General features: G+C 34.3%; 1 protein-coding gene across 1 annotated transcript in view; it reads right to left on the bottom strand.

Moving 5' to 3' along the window:
• Positions 1-11,636, bottom strand: part of CCDC178 (coiled-coil domain containing 178) — a 38,530-nt gene extending 26,894 nt beyond the window's left edge. Inside the window, exons 1-4 of the mRNA XM_065833054.2 lie at positions 11,548-11,636; positions 6,295-6,375; positions 4,268-4,395; positions 2,175-2,209 (exon numbers count right to left, since the gene is read on the bottom strand). Coding sequence (XP_065689126.2) covers positions 2,175-2,209; positions 4,268-4,395; positions 6,295-6,352 — 221 coding nt within the window. The 5' untranslated portion in view covers positions 6,353-6,375; positions 11,548-11,636. The remainder of the gene's footprint in view (positions 1-2,174; positions 2,210-4,267; positions 4,396-6,294; positions 6,376-11,547) is intronic.
• Between the last annotated feature and the right edge of the window lie 5,610 nt (positions 11,637-17,246).

Below are 17,246 nucleotides of genomic sequence, written 5' to 3'. Positions count from 1 at the left end.
GTTGTAGAGAAGCTGTTCCTCTTTCCAGTTCTGAACATACATGAACTTACAATATATGCTTTACTGTACAGAGTCAGAAGTGGCAGAAGCATTTATTGCTGCATCTGTGCAGACACAGATACATTGCCACTGCATGTCAGATGTAGTTTCAGCTTTATCAGCTTAAGGGAAATCATCACTTGAGGGTCAACAATGAAGAAAAAAGATTTTTTAGAGATACAAAGGAAAAACGATAAAGGCATAAGGCTTAATGAGTTTCCAACAGACAAGCTTTTGAAACCTGAGAAACTCAAAGGAGAGATGAGGAGAGCTTCATTTAAATGAGATCAGGACAAATTTAACCTGCAAGTGAGAGAGGGAAAGCAGTAACACAAGCAGCCAAAGAAGAACACAAGCAAACCACAGCCTTCATGTGAACTTAAGAGGCTCCTGAGCCCACTGGAGTTGAGAACAAGGGGAGGAAGAATAACCACCACCTGCTTAAAGCCACATGTGTGGCTTAAAGAGCTCATACGGGTCCTTCATATGCAGCTAAGATGAAACAGAACCTACAGTCAGAACATTGCATTGGACATACCTGCATAATGTGAACATATAGATTTGAAAGAACTCCATAAAAAGTTCCTTTTCCACTAAGAAATCACAAACAAAAAGCCTATGCTATAAACAGACCAAAAGAAATCCTATTGATGGCTCCCTAGATCAACAGAATATACATCTAAAGTACAGGAAATAGAAAAAACTAATTCTGTGAAGTAATGGAAAATAGTAAGGCATTGGACAGGAAAAGTGGGATCTGATGATAGAAGAAACATCAAATTAGACACAGAAGCAAGAGTTTGATAAACAGAAGTTCAATAAGTAGGCAAACACAAAATAACTCAACAGGTATATCTGACAAGAAGTAAAAATACACAGGGAAATGCAGGGTTTGTTGAGCAAAACATCTGGGACAACAAGTTCAGTGTATGAGATACATTCTCATCTTCAAACTCCTCTTTTAATCTTCGTAACTAGAACTACATCATAAAGTAGCCTACATCATGGATAATACAATTTAAAGTCACACTTTCTGACTTATTTTGTGTACTTCTGGAGTACTTGGCTTTGAAATCTACTTGTATGATATCCTAGACTTAGGAAAAGCCTGAGTTCTCTAGTGTACTTCAAAATACATGCAGTCAATACGTAAAATTTAGAAAAAAAAATGCATGAGTTTTGTGCTTTAAAATCACATTTTGAATTTACATTTTAAAATTACATTTTAAATTTATAAGCCTTAACAATTCTGTATATATTCTAGGTATCACCAGTGCAACTGTATCTACAAAAAACAATTCCCCATTATGTTCTGTTTTGATTTTAACAAGCACATCTCTTGCTCTCTAACTTTAAAGATCCATAATCGCAAACACCATAGTGTGATTCAGGACAACTCTGTAATTCAAACACACAAAATATTTTTGAAATAAACATAACATAAAAATCATGCATTGAATAAGAGTCTTAACAGTAAGCAGTATATGAAAACCAAGAAAGGAAAAAATGAAAAAACTCTTAGTTTTTTCCCCCATCTTATTACAGCGTGTGTTGAAGAAATGGCTGTTTCCTTCAAACCTTTTTTCCTACTCCATTTTTAAATTATTTGTCTTCTCCCTGTGTCTAGCAAAGCTGAAATGAGAGTAAATTTGACTGCATGCAAATTCAGAAAATTTACACAGTATTTAGAGGACTTCACAAAGATCAGAATAAGCATGTCAAAACATTGAGAGTACTTATAAATAATTTTCCAATCCAAAACTTAAAGCAAAGAGAGCTTAAAATAAGGACCCTTACTCACATTTAGTTTCCTGAGATAACTGCAACAATTGGCACAATATCAGAAGTAGCAATAACTGTTACCAACAGAAATTCATCACTTAGGTGGGTCCTGAGACTTGTAATCATCTTGAATCTTTGAAAATTTAACATTAAGTAGGAAAGATATGAGAAATTCTCTATCAAGACTTTTGATCTTCTGAAGAAACTAGATCCTACAGACACTAAGAATCCTTATTTTAGATGCATTCTACATTACAGAAGAACAGAACAGAACAGACTTTATAGCCAGACTAATACCTCATCAAATAATTACTGGACATTAAAACAAATGCATTATTATGTATGATTCTTACCGTGGTGTTTTCTCCTCCTTAAACACATAAGCATACTGCAAAAGCAAAACAAACATAAACTCCATTATACATCTCAGATGTTATGTACTTTTTCTGGTTTGTAACAAAAAGCGTAATAGGCCACTGAATTCTGTATCACAGAGGATCTAATTAGTGGACATACAGCTGAATGTTTTTTAAAATTTTAAAATAACTACAACCAACAACTGTGCATCTTCAAATGGTCAGTAATAAAACCCAGTTTTTGAACATGTATGTTATTACTCAATTTGGTAGAATGTTTTCTTTTAAGAATCCTTTAATACTTTTAGTTCTATTTTATCTCTCAGCCTCTGTACTTTTTGGTTTTAATATCAAAACTACAGCAGAGATTCTGTCTGAACTTCAAATAATTTTTCTTCACTAGGGCTATATCAGCAACAGTAAATTAAACATGACCAGAGCTTTCTGGGCCCAGTAACTTGATCACCTACAACATTAAATTGTTACTAAATCTTGCTGGTATAACCTGCAGTAAGACACATTACCACGTTCAGAAACCACTCCCAAACCATTTCAAAGCACAGTTCAGGAACTGGAAAGCATCAGGGATGTTTCCTCAAAAGCAGCACACGTAACGTCTATCCTGTTTTGCAAGTAAGAACTTAATAGTGTGGATATGAGTTTTACCATGTCACCTGGACACATTGCTGGTAATACTTAAATGACCAGTGGAGGTGTAAATATATTTATGTATAGACAAGTAAAATCCAAACTCCCTATATCTGTAGTGTAGTCATTTCAGTATACATGTCTAATTTTGTTTTTTAAGAGTAGTTTTATAGCAACCCCACCTTTTCTTCTCTTAACTCATAGGGATGTCATCATCCAGAGGCCTCAGACTATTTTGAATCTCTGTATGTTAAGTAACAAGAACTCAGAGGATATGTGGAAAATATGCACAAGACTTACACGTACAATTAAAGCTAATATTAAAATGAATAAGCATCTGGACTTTTGAATGCTTATCCATCTAATTCATGTATATTGATGACGAAATTATGACATTGAAGTAATTTCCCTGTTCTCACATTATTTTAAATAAAGGTGAATGTGGCAATATAAATTTTCCTATCAAGTTAATGTCTATGCTGTAAATCAAGATATTATTGTACTTCATGCACCTTGGATTCTTTTAGTATCTATACTGCATGCAGTTGCAGAAATCTCCCTGAAGAGTATTTAACAGTGTTTGTGGAATACTAATCTAAGATAGTCTTCCTGATGTGCTGCTATGACGACCTTATTGTCGGTATTGGAGATAAATTATTTAAATATAACTTGTTGGTAAAAGCAGCTATCAGATCTTTTTACTGCAGTGTAGACTTACGTAAAATTTATTAACATTTGGAAAACACTCCTCCAGTAAAAGTGAATTATTTAAATTATACTAATCGTGTTCTCAAGGAAGTTAATGGAAAGATTTTACTACCCTTTAAAATAGTGTATATTTCATTCTTTCCTCATGTACCTACCCCTTTTTTTAGCTTCCCCTTATTCTTATTTCTATTCACACAAAATGCATTTAGGCTAGGAAAACATCATCTACTCCTAGAGAAAGAACCATAACATTTTCAAATTCATGTCTCTCAATATAAGATTAAAGAAACTTTTAAATCAAGGAATTGTTAAATATTCTTCAGGAAAAAAAAAATCGCTTACTATAAATGACAGAAAATGGCACACAGCTCTATTTGACTACCTGCTCAAGATTAATATAAAAAACTACTTTGCAGACAATTGATATCTTTGAATCAACTTGACTCTGTGTATACCTGAATCATATGTGAATATACTAACCTTTATGATATATTTAATGTTACAATATGATATTGTGGTATATTGTTTTTAATAAGATATTTTTATTCACCCAAACTGTTAAGTAAATGAAAAACAGATCATGATTAGTAATTGAACCTCCTGGACACTATTTTGGAGAGTACACACAACAGGAAGTTGATTTTTTACGAAAATCAACATAAGAAGACTATTTTAAAATACACTTGTTCCTATAAAGATGAAAAGGACTTTGTCATTTTCACCCATAAATGTACCTGTTGAAGGAACTTCTCCATCTTTAATTCTAATTCTTGAATGTGATGAATAACTTTGTTAACACATGGTAATGGAGTATTTACAAAAGCACAGCTACGATGTCTTGGGATGATCCACTCATTCTTCTCTGGAGAAAGAAAGAGAACACAGAAGGTTGCTAAACTTCACATGCGTGCTGTTATCAGATTTTTCTCATACCTGATTTTCTTCCTTGAACTTGGAACTTGCTAAGCTTTGGTCCTAAAATTGCCTAAGAGAATGTAACAGTCACACCTATTACTGTGCACACGTTTGTACAAAATATTACCCCTTTTTTAATACAATCTCAAATACAAAGAAAGATATTTTAAATGCTTGAAGAATATGAATTAATAATTTCAAAGAGAAGAATTATGATAAAGGGGGCTAGAGTCAAAATAAAATTTGCTATAATTAATTTTACATAATGAATCCCAAATGAGTTGAATTTTATGATTTTACACTAGTCCTCAGCAATGTTTTTGTCAAAAAAAAAAGAAAAAAAAAATCAGATCCCCAAAAGGCAAAGGTGGCAGATACAATAGAAATGCCCAGAGCAAAACCGGAAAGGTCACAGGGCCTTAGAGGCAAGTTTAGACTACTCTTATGTATACAATACTTAGTTCCAGCAAATGTTTGCTTCAACCTTATGAAGGGTTGAAGTTCCAGAACATTAGTTCCCATGCCGGGAGTTTAAACCTATATGACATTAATGGATTGTTTTATGGGAATATTTAGATCTCACAGCTATGTTTTCTTTAAACTCTGTTAGCCTTACAACTGCGTAAATCAATTATACTGTGGCACACTATTGAATGTTCACTATTTAATTAATACACAGAATCGGATTCTGGCTGCAGAGATCTCTAATGAAGGGTGTCAGAAACCAGAACAGAACACTGAAACCTAGAAACAGAGCTATGATAAAGTCTAAGAAGATGTCCTACAAACATAAAACATTAACCTAATTATATTCAGGGGGATACAATGTGCCTTGGAGATGAACCAAAAATAACAATAACAGTAATAGGAATTAAAACATAAAATACAACCAGTCAACTGCCATATACAGTCTGTGGACTTGGGTTTGTTTTTTTAAAAGAATAATCTCTTGGGGTCTTAATTAAAGTGTCAGGCTAAAACATTCGAAGTCTGTAGGTGACATAAGGCTCTTTTAACTTTAGTTTATTGTAAGCTGCCTTACTGGAATGGAAAAGATGGTTTGCAAGATTTTGTTTGAAAACACAGCCCACTAAAATTGATATCAAAATCTATTTTGTAGAATTTTGCTCTGCCTGTTTCTAGAGCCAGAAACCTTCACAGGATGCCTACATGGCACAATCCTAACAAAGCATATACAGACTTTGTATCTTATATTAATACTTTGATGCCCAACACACAAGTTCAGATTTTGAGACTTACTTCAATTTCACTTAGTCTCTTCTACTGTTATTATTCTTACCTTTTACTGAAGTAGCATTAATGTAAAAATTATGTTTATTTTCGTTACATCACTAACACAACTAACAACACCGGCATTTTAAAAAGTCAGAATTTTTTGAACAGCTTTAATAAAAAATTACTCTCTTACTGTATTGGTATTCCTTGATAAATGCCAACATTTCTACATGCAAGTCTTCTAATTGTTTTGCAAAAGCAAGCTAGAAATATAACTCAGTGGGAAAGTGGAATTATTTACCATTTTCTTAAAATCCAAAAATTAAATTTAAATGACAAGTGAAATACAGCCAGTTTTGTTTTCAGACAGAAGAGTGAACTATCATTAGAAGATGGAATGCAACTAGTGAGTCAAAGACTGACAGTCAAGGTCTACATATGCATAATTTGTATGAAGGCTTTTCAAGCAGCATGACAGATAGGAACCAAAGCAGAGGACTAGTGTTATATAACATTGCAAATACAAAATAAAATAATTTATTACGTCTTAATTTTAAGCCCTTCACTAAGCTATTTCAAAACCCCATAATACAAGACATATCTGTCGTACCTTGGGATGGCTCATTACTGTCCTTAGAAGAGCAGGGAAATGACTGTGTTCCAAACATTATTGCTAGTAGTACTTTTCAGCCTAATGATTAGAAAAATAATAATACATATACATACACGTATATACATTTTTAAATCTCTTATTTTCATCAGCAAACAAATGTATTTCATCAGTGCTTTATCTAGAGTATTTTTAAAGGTTTGTGAATCCATTTTCACTTTTTCTACTAAGGGGAAAGCAGTAATTAAGCAGTTGATGGCAGGTCACACAATGGATACTATTTAAGTAATGAAATCACAACTACAAAGCAAAGAAAAAACAAGACAGACAAATTTCAACCTATGTAGCCTGGCTTTTGAAATTATACAGGTTATTTTGGATCCTGTTGTGACAGTGGCAACCAGCAAAAATGGACAAAAGTGGAAAACAAAATGGATAACTTCTGAGATGAATTTTAGTTAAGAAACTGTAAATGGAAGGGAAGTTCATAAACCTGTAGTCTGAAACACTGTTGTCTAAATTGATGGAAGACAAGTAAAAGAGGCAAATCATTTACTTATTTGCAAAGAAACTCACAACTCAGATTTGCTACAATAAACAAAACAAACATTATTTACTTATAATTTACATAATTCAGAAAAAATAACACTGTCTGAAAACTTTGGTAGTTAAGCCTTAGGACAACAAGTTGAGGTAAGTCACCAAAATATTTTATCACACTTAAAATCCATATATTTAACAAGTAATTATATTGCCATAGAGAGATCCAGGCAGACGCCTTCCCCCACCCCACCCTTGCGACTTGTGCCATTGGTGTATTAGAAGTCCACAGTAAACTGCAATTTCCAAATACTATCAACCTACAAAAACTGACTAGCAGAAAAGCAAAAGATGCCCAACATCTATATTACAGTCTTCAACAACATAAAATAGGGGAAACAAATATTGCACAGATCATAGAATTTAGCATTCTGTATTCTTGTAAGTAGAACTATTAAAAAAGAGAAATACATTTATTGCAAATTCTCTGACATGGAAAATAGTTGCCTAAGAGTCCAACTGGATGGGCAGACAGAGAAAACAAAGAGCAAGACCAAAATTTGCTCTTCACACTCTCCATACCACAGATTATTGATCCAACAAACTCAAACTCAAGTCTATTCCAAAGAGATGTTAGAAGAATGTAAGTGTACCAAGCCTACCAGAAGAAATGCTGAATCCATGGCTGATCTTCTACATGAACTTCATGCACTGCAATGCAGACAGCATCATTGCTCTGTCATCGTAACAAACTGATTGACTTGAGAACTCTAAACAATACTAAGAAAACTTACTAGACTAAAGCTATGAAAAGGGGTTTTTTTCATTAAATAAAGTTCATAAAACATATAACAAATTTTCAAGTCACTACATTTTCAGCTATGTAACTGTCCTTAGGAAATGTATAGAAAACGTACTATGTGAGCCATTCTTGCATGCCATTTGCATACTAAAACCTTTTTCTTTTTTTTTTTTTTTTCAAGTTTGGTGGCTTTTTCAGTTTCATGAATAAATTATTTCCAATGGCAGGACACAATGGTGTTCAAAGAAATACACTGATTTGACAAGCAGGAAATTTTAACTGTATCTGTGACAGGATGTCAGCTTCTTGGACTCTGCAAAGCTGTATTCTACTCTCCTACAGGCTCATCCTAACAGTCAGACCAGATGGATCATATTAGCTCCAACAAGGAGTAGAAAATAATCTGAAACTCTTGAGAAGTCAAAGAAAATAAGCATTGACAGACAGAATAGCTCTAGAGAAAGGAGGAAAGACAAGACAAATACTACATACAAAAGGATGAAATCCAGAAAAAAAGCTTAAGAAACAGTTTCAATTTGTTGTTGCTTACATAGCCAGTAATACATCTATACCAAGATGCAAACAGACTATTATTCAATTCATGAGTATGTGTTAAGAAAAAGGTGAGAACACCACTTGCCTGATAAGGAATCATACGCACAAGACAAGGATGCATTCCACTGTACATGACAACACACCGAAAAAAATATATTGGGCAAGTATACAATGTTTCATCATACATGTGTATATATATATATTATCAAATATATTTGTTGTATATATTATCAAATTTGTTGTATATATTATCAAATACAAGTATATCTAAAGCAAACACATACAACATTTTAATTATTTTCTTGGTATTTTACTGTAACAGAAATAATGTCAGCTGCTAAAACCAGATTTCTAATACTAACATCTCAAATAGAATGGTGAGGAACTAACAAAATTTTTGTTAAAAGCAAAATCTTCAAAATCCAGATGTTAGAATTTCTATCCATGTAACGTAAGCTACTACTACTATTTTTTATCATAAATACCACTTCCCAGGCAGTGTCTTGGAATAGTCATGAATATACTGCCTAAAAAGCATATTCTACAAGAACCTTTTTCTCATCAACTCCCACATGTACCTCTTCACCAAAACTCTAATTCATTATTTAGTAAACAAAGTGTAAACTGGGATTATCTACCTCATAAGCAGAATAGATATGGCCAAATCACAGAAGAATTTCATTTAATATGTTCTCATCAATTCCTGTTTCATTGTGACTATGCCCTTTGTGTTGGAACTTTTCCTCAGTCTCCGAAATGCAGTCAGTATAAATAAAAATTATAAACTAACTCTTAGTTAAAAGGATCTAACAATCAGGAACGATCTTCATTTTAGTCTATCCTTTCCTGACCTCCAAGTGCTAATTTTCTGCAAATACAGCATTTTACAATTTGGTTTTAGAGTTCTCAAGTGATGCAGTGAATCCATTTAACCACTGAAATGCAGCCCAGGTTTACTTCAGAAGATGCAGAAAGGGATTAACGTCCTTGAGATTATTCCTCCAAACTACAATTAGTGCAGATGTTTCAAAATAGTAAACAGTGTTGTTCAAATATCAGTTTCCAACAATAAAATCTGTTATAGTCATGTCTCACACTTGAAAAAACAAGGCATCATGTAGAGTTGTATAGGGTGGCTAATATAAACCAACAATTCTAATAAAAATATTAGAATTATTATTAAAAGCAGCAACAGACAGGAAAAATTCCTTAGCTTCTTTGATGTATTTTAACCTTTCACAAGAACAAGATCCCAAGAACTAGTCCATTATACCAGCCACTTTAGGTTTTAAGAAGGGAATTAAGATCAAATAATACTCTCACAAGCTTCTAATGGTATTCAAAAACTAAAAATATATTACACTTGAGATCTTACTATTATCATATAAACACCTGAAATAATTTTGTATCAAAATCAATTTGATTTTTTTCCAGTTTTGCACTATTCTTGTGGTTCATTCCAGCTAGATAGTCTGCAATTCAAATAAACTTAATGCCTATTATTTTTCCACAGACCTTAATGCAAAAGTGAACTCTAAACAAGCAAACAAAAAAGCCCACAGGCTATGAAATAGGATGAAGAACAAGGACACTGGAAATCTGCAATAAGTAAGGAAATTAAATCCAGTTATTTTGTGCCATAGTCATAAATGATACTTTGTCTTTCTATATAGATTCTTGAGTTCCACCTTTCTGAAATGAACCATAGAAGAGGAATTACACTTCTACCAAGTAGAAATAAATACCTTAAGAGGTGCTCACATTCTGAGACATGGGTTCCCATCAAACAGAACTAACTCTGACTAAAGGTACTACCTAATCTGCTGTTTCAGTGTCCCTCCTCACACATTCCAAGGCCAGAAACAAAATAATAGGAGAATTATTATTCTCTTCCTTATTCCTGAGAGGTCGAAGAGACCTGACAGTAGGAGGAACAATCTCCCTGCTCAAGCAAAAAACTAATTCAATTCAGTTGTTAGAAATGAGCATCTGAAATTCTATTACCACAAAAATCATCCAAATATGTTTTAAAGATGATTACTACCAATGTTCATGCTACTAAGCATGTTAGTTATTTGATCTGTCCTCTTACACATAATTAAAATATCATGTGCTATAGCACAATATTTTTGCAAAGAATATTAAAGCTACCATCTTCCATTCTGTTGTATATGTCTAAAAGAAATACAGTGAATATTGGTTACCATAGTAACCACAGAACTGAAGAAATTTAGTTTTGGCATAATTGCTGCATATGTTCGTATAAATCACATCTCTCATTCTGAGCATTAGAAATGAAGACACTTTTGAACTCTATTTTTTAAAAATAGAGTAATGAAGAGACAAAAAATTAGATCAAGTATTTACAGATATAACACAACATATTCTTGGTTAACTCACTCATTCACTTTTATAATTAGGGTACATTTTCTTGCATCCTATTAAGCCATTTAGTTAACTACTGTGTAAGTTGTCTTTTTACTTATTGATAATTAAGTCCGTTCTGTTGTTGTCATTAAATTCCAAATACTATTTTAGAATAATAATTATTATTAGTCAAACATCCCAAAAAGGCTAAAGAAACTTCAGCAAAAATAAACATCCCCAACAGCCTCTGAAAAACTTATTTTATTTTTTCACTTGCAATGACGTTCATATTGAAAAAGGATAAATTTATTTGTTTCTTTAGAAACAACAAATAGTGGAAAAGCAAAAAGTGCTCTAGGCATGCTGACACTCAAGTCTTGCAACAGCATAATTTTCTCAGCAGCATTAAACATGCATTCAGTAGGAATAAATTAGCTCAATCCAACCAGTCTGTGAATTAGCTACAAACTCCACTTCCTTATCAGCTCCCAAAATGAATTTTAAACATCTCAAAAAAAAACCAAACCCGAAACCCCACAAGTCAGATGAACAGTAGAACAGTTGGATTTCTAGCACTATTTGCGCAATAATTTATTTCTGGTATGGTTGTTTCAGAGCTACCTTACACTTATCAGATTCATTACCATTAGTACCTTTCATTTTAATATTCAGAAACACAAAGAAATAGAATTTCAGAAAGAGGTCGGTAATACAGAGCAGATAAACAGACAAATCACAGTTAAAAATAACAGAGAGGAATCGCCTCTACTTGAAAGCTTTAAGTCCTGGAAACTTGAAAGTTTTCTCTTAAGCTGACACATACATTACACAAAAATGTATAATTGGCCAATACATTGCAACAAGGAAATGCAAAGTAAAAATCCAATAATTTCTTTAGTACACAGTATCATGCTTAAATCCAATAATTTCTTTAGTACACAGTATCATGCTTCTAGTTTGAAGTACCAACAATATCACTTTCAATTTACCTTATGTCTTCAGACCTTCTTGACATGAATGGGTCAAGGTCTTAATGAATTCATGAAACTGATCCATCCAAATTTTGAAGGATATAACAGGTTCTTAAAAAAAAAAAAAAAAAAAAAAAAAAGAAGAAGATAAAACAGGAATAATGGATGAATAAAAGATCATATTATTTGAAATAATCTCTATTTATGAAGTGATGGTCTCACTGATGTTGCAAAGAACAGAGAAAAAAAATGCTAAAATCATTTTACAGCCAAAACCACCCCTACATTCCCATGACCATTAGAACCAGTGAAGTTTGGTTTTCCATGGATTTCTGTGCAACACCCCCTCACAGAAGCCCAGCTCCTCCCAGTGCCACTGAGCCTGACCAACACAACTTCCTTTGATATTCCTTTCTGGACAGGTGTGTAGGACTGGTTTGGAGCTTGACTGGCTAACCAAGATGTGAGTCTATCAGTTGGCTGACTGCTGCCCTACAGGATATGTAAAGGGTTAATTTATAACTCCTCTCTTTCTGATAAGGATATAATTTGGGTCTTTCCTCCCATTACTTAGCTACCAATTTTCATGAAACTTGGAAGAAGTTAACATCTTTGAGACTCCTGCCCATCTGTCAAATCTGGTTGGAATAGAAAGAAGCTACTGGAGGACAGGCATTGGCAGATCATATGCAGCGATAGTGTGCACTTTGTTTTCCTAGATATAGCAAAAAAACCCTGTTTAATTGGAAGCTACCTAAAGTGACTGCCTTCATTTGTTTCATAATTTTTCCATCAAATTATACTTTGTAGGGATTCTAAACTTCACAATTTCAGAAGTAATGCAGATAAAGGAGAAAGAGAAAAAGATGACATCTTGTACATGCTAAAAAATAAAGAACAATGCACAAAAAAAGACAAAAACAAGTGAAGGAACAAAGTGCGAGAGTGCTGGCAATGGTAAAGGAAAGCAGGTGGGATATGGCATTCAAGGAGTGAAAGGTGCTTGCAAGGGAAAGTTGGGAAACATATATTACACAGTAGGGAAAAAGGAGTTAATAAAAAGATACAAAGACAACAAAGTAAATAAGAACTAAAAGGGAAATTAAATAAATAAATTAAAAGACTGACAAATTCTGCCTGCCAAAACTGGAATGAAACAATGTAAGTAAAAATGAGAGAGGACATGTAAAAAAAAGAAAATAGATTATTTAATTAATCACTTAGAAAGTTCCATGATAGAACAGAAGAGGTTCAACCACATAAAAACTTTATTTTCTCTATAGTAATCACAGAAGTATACCAGTATGTAAAAACAGATTCCATTTGCAAATAGTGCCTCCATTGATTGAAAGATCCAAGGCAGTTTCAACTAAATCTAAATAATTTCTAACAGATGCTTGTCAAATCTGTTCTAAAATCTTTTAGTGACAGTTTCTACCAGATGTCTAAGCAAACTTAAACCAAACTTAACCATCCTTGCCATTCATTAGTCATCCAAATGTATAATATAATCTTGTCGTATCTGTATGGACACAGAAAACTGCTATCTCTTTCCTTCTCCACATTTAACAGACCAAATTTTTCTGATTTTTTTACATATACACCTGACCAGAGATTCTACTTTAACAGTTTTTCCACTCTCTTCCTTCAAATTCTTCCCAGTCAGTCAAGGTCCTTCTAGGCATAAATCCTAACAAGGCCACAGCCTTCCAGCTGATGCCTCACCAGTACTCAGAAGAATGGAAATATGCTATGTTTCTGGTTTCATATCCTGATACAATCCCTGCTTCTATCATAGTAGCATGATACTGGTTTTCGTGTTTAGTACTTCAACCTACAGGTCTGTTGCTACCTTACCTACCATTTTGTTTTCCTCTGTACACATTATTTCTGCTTACAGATAGTATTACATTTTATTTGTACTTGTTCTTACTGATTTATATCCTATTCTCTGACTTCTCAAGATCACTTCAAATTCCAAATGATCCTGTTCTGCAGAGTGCTTGCAGCAAGTCCCAGCAAGACATTGTATCCAAATGAAGAACAGATCATGTAGTAAGCCCTTGCTGTCAGTATTATTCAGAGTACTTCCAATGTTCTATCATACATTGTTCTACAGTCATGGCTTGTGCCTAACATGACAATACTATGCTGTTTCAAAAAGAAAAAATTAGGAAATAAAAATTTTAAAATGCTGATCCACCTTAATTTGATTTCCCATTTTAAACTGTATGTATTTTATTACTTTATGTTTCAGAGGGACTTGAAATTAAATAGTAATTTTAGCCATTATATATACTATATAAATAGTTCCATTGCAAAGATTAGAGAAACAAAATGAGCTGGAAATTTGGCAGGATCGTACTATTTAAAATAAAAAAGGAACACAACACACTACTAAATAATACGAAAATGCATCTGTGTGTTTTCTAGTTTGAAGAGAAGATCTTGCCAAATTCAAAATCAAGTTCTGAGTAACTACAAACAAATTCTTGTTCAGCTAGACTAAGATGGATTTTGTGGCACTGCTCAGATCTTAGCAGCTACTTAATTCTTGGTGTACTTTAATTATACAATTTCAGCCTGGTTTTATATAAGGATTCAACATTAAAAGACTGATTTATACAATTCAGTATAGCTACATTAAGAGTCCATTCTTGCACCTGTCCTGCAATAAAATCTTAGAAGATGACAGCTCTGAGACAAAGCTCTGCAACAGGAAAATCTAAAAAAAAAATTATAATGACAAAATCAACAACATCCCCAAGGTGACAGGAGCTGCTGTTCACTCAAGCTAATTCCTTCTCACCATTTACCTAGACATCCTAGACCATATAACTTTTTATCTAGGGAATGTGACCGTTATCTTTACTCAGCATTTGTGCTCCATGATTCAGTACTTCAACTAAAATTTTCAAACAAAGCTAAAAACACTCAATCAATTGAATAAATAAATTTTTTTAAATTATGTGAGATTTTATTCCATATTTGAGCAAAATAATCCAGGAAATGTTGGTTTTTTTTCTTCCTAGATTTAATTGGTCTCTAAATGTCTTCTTCACCACAGAATTTTCTCAAATACATGATAGTTCACACCGTGTACACAGTTCAAAGGTCATATAAACACCCATCTTCTGGTAGAGAGAGAGTTTAATCTCTTATCCATAGGCACAGACTGGCATAATCCTCAGTGTCTTTACTCTCCTTGACAGCAGTGATCAACTATGTCAGTACAAAGCCCTTTTAGATGCATGTAGTTAGCCAAATATTAGGAGAATTCCTGTAATGGGTTATCCACCTCAACACAGTTCATGGCACAAGTTCTGTGATTAGACAAGTCCTTTAAAGTTAAATGGGAAGAGCCTAAGTGATTCAGATTTTCTCAGTATTCACTGTTAAATTGTTTCTCCTTTACACTGTGAAGGCAACTGACTCAGAAAACCATAAAAGTTCTGGAAACTACCTAATGCCAAGCTTTGAGGTACAGTATTCAAAATCAGTCAAAATACTTTTGTCTACATACTAACTAAACACAATGGTTTCATGCTGCAATTATTACAAAGATTATAACAGTATACAAAATCATGAACCTCACAGAAAGCTGGAATAGATAAGTAGACTACTCTATATTAGGAGATTTTATCACTTTACAAATAAAGAACATTTTTAACCATTTGATTTCTATGCCGGCTCCAAATTCTGTTTTAACACCAAGTGTAATGCTTCAGTAAGTGCACCTTGTAAATATCACAGAAAATAATTTTACCATCATTTAGGTTGATTTCACTAGAACTTCTATGGGATCTTAAAATATGATAACAAATATTTTGGGCTGCTATTGAAGAACTAACTTTTGATGTTAGTGTAGATAACAATCTTCCAAATGATAACTTCATCCAAAGTTGCATCAAGTACTGAAAGAGGAACAGGAAATTTCTCTATCTCGTGTTCAAATTGAAATAGAAGTTCCAACATCACCTTTCAAAAGGGGACACTTTTCCTCATTCTGTCTTCATGTTGACAGTTTCAGACCTACCTATCTTATTATGCAAGGTATCAAACCTGAAACAGTCATCTAGAGTGCAGTTACTACTGCCATGTCTTCTTTCTATTGGTCTCCCTGAAAGTTTTTTACAAAAAGGTTTACAAAAGGCTACCTAAAATGCAGAACATATCTACATCGTAATACCAGATTCTGAAATCAGATTTTTTACCAGTGTAAAACTCTAATCTCACATAGGCTCCATGCTCTGAAAACATGAGAGCATTTACAAAACTTCAGAGCCCCTCAGTAGGGAAGAAGGCGTAAGAGACACATGCATCAATTTTTTAGATTTCTTTATTTAATATTAGTACTCTCTCACTAGAAATAGCCACTCTTCAGCTCCACAAGAAATAATCCTAAAGAATTGCAAATCAAGCACCTCCAAAACCTTAGTAAATCTCCGAATTCCTAAAAACATATTCAAAGAGAATCTCATTGTGTTAGCAAACACATACAATTTTCCAGTCGGGGAAATTTGAAAGAACATGATCAGTCCTTAAATAATCACACACTGGATTTTCATTTGGGATCATGATCAGCCCCTCAGTTTCCAATATACATCTCAATATGAGTCATACAGAAAATCAAGAAGGGGTTGCTTCTTGGGGTATATTCTGCTGAAGCTCAACAGTCAAGGCTACAGTGCTTTATAATTTTATTTTTACATATTTCCTCAATAGATTAACCTAGGCTCCCACGACCAGAGTGCGACTAAAGCTTTACAAGCTTATGAGTTGTTCTTTAAAAAACAAACCAAGAGCTTTTGAAAGGTAATAAAATTCTGCAATAACTCCCATAACAAATCCTTCCATGGTTTCAAGACATATGCATTTTGCTTTCTAGAGAGTGAAAAAACTAAAAGACAGCATAATTACTATACCTCCTGGGGGGTGGGGCGGGGGGGAAATCTAATTTTTAATCAATCTCCTTTTCAGTAGTAACTCACCACATTTTTGAGCCTATGCAGAATGTTTGTTATGTATTTGAAACTTGGCAAAGGAAGGGTTAAAACTCCTTTAAGTTACACATCAGAAAGTTTATTGTATTATTCGAATCAGTTAAGAACTCAGCAAGAAGAGGGCAGAGCCTATTTAGGCATATAAGCTGAAAAATCGGATCTCCGAATGACGCTTTAGGAGCTGCATCGAGCATTGCAAGAAAAAAGGCGATTAATTCTGGAAGCCCCAAATGGCCATTCTAACTGTACCTTTTCCCAGAGCAGAGATGCCCGAATGCTTCTGCAACAGGGGATGTAGCCCCCACTTAAGTACTTTCCCGGGCTTCCATCAGACACCTCCAAAGGCGCAACCTCCTGAAGACAAAGACTGCTACTTTGCCTTATTTTGCAACGGGTACGTAGCGAACGAGCCGCCCTGTGTAAGATAACACGGCCTCGGACCCGGGCGGGGAGCCGTTCGCGGCCACAAGCCAAACTCCGAAGGAGCGATGAGGTCGCGGCGCCCATCGCTGCGCGGCCGGGGCCCCGCACACCCTGCGCGGCGGCCGGAGCCCGCGGGCACGGGCAGCACAACCGCGGCTCCCCAGAGTCACAGAATCACAGAAAGTTCGGGATTGGAAGGGACCTCAAAAGATCATCCAGTCCAATCCCCCTGCCGGAGCAGGAACGCCTGGATGAGGTTACACAGGAAGGCGTCCAGGCCGGCTTTGAATG

Source organism: Patagioenas fasciata, chromosome 2 (assembly GCF_037038585.1).
Source record: "Patagioenas fasciata isolate bPatFas1 chromosome 2, bPatFas1.hap1, whole genome shotgun sequence".
NCBI lineage: Eukaryota > Metazoa > Chordata > Aves > Columbiformes > Columbidae > Patagioenas > Patagioenas fasciata.
Note: the sequence above shows the minus strand (reverse complement) of the source record. Positions and strands in the feature narration are given on the sequence as shown.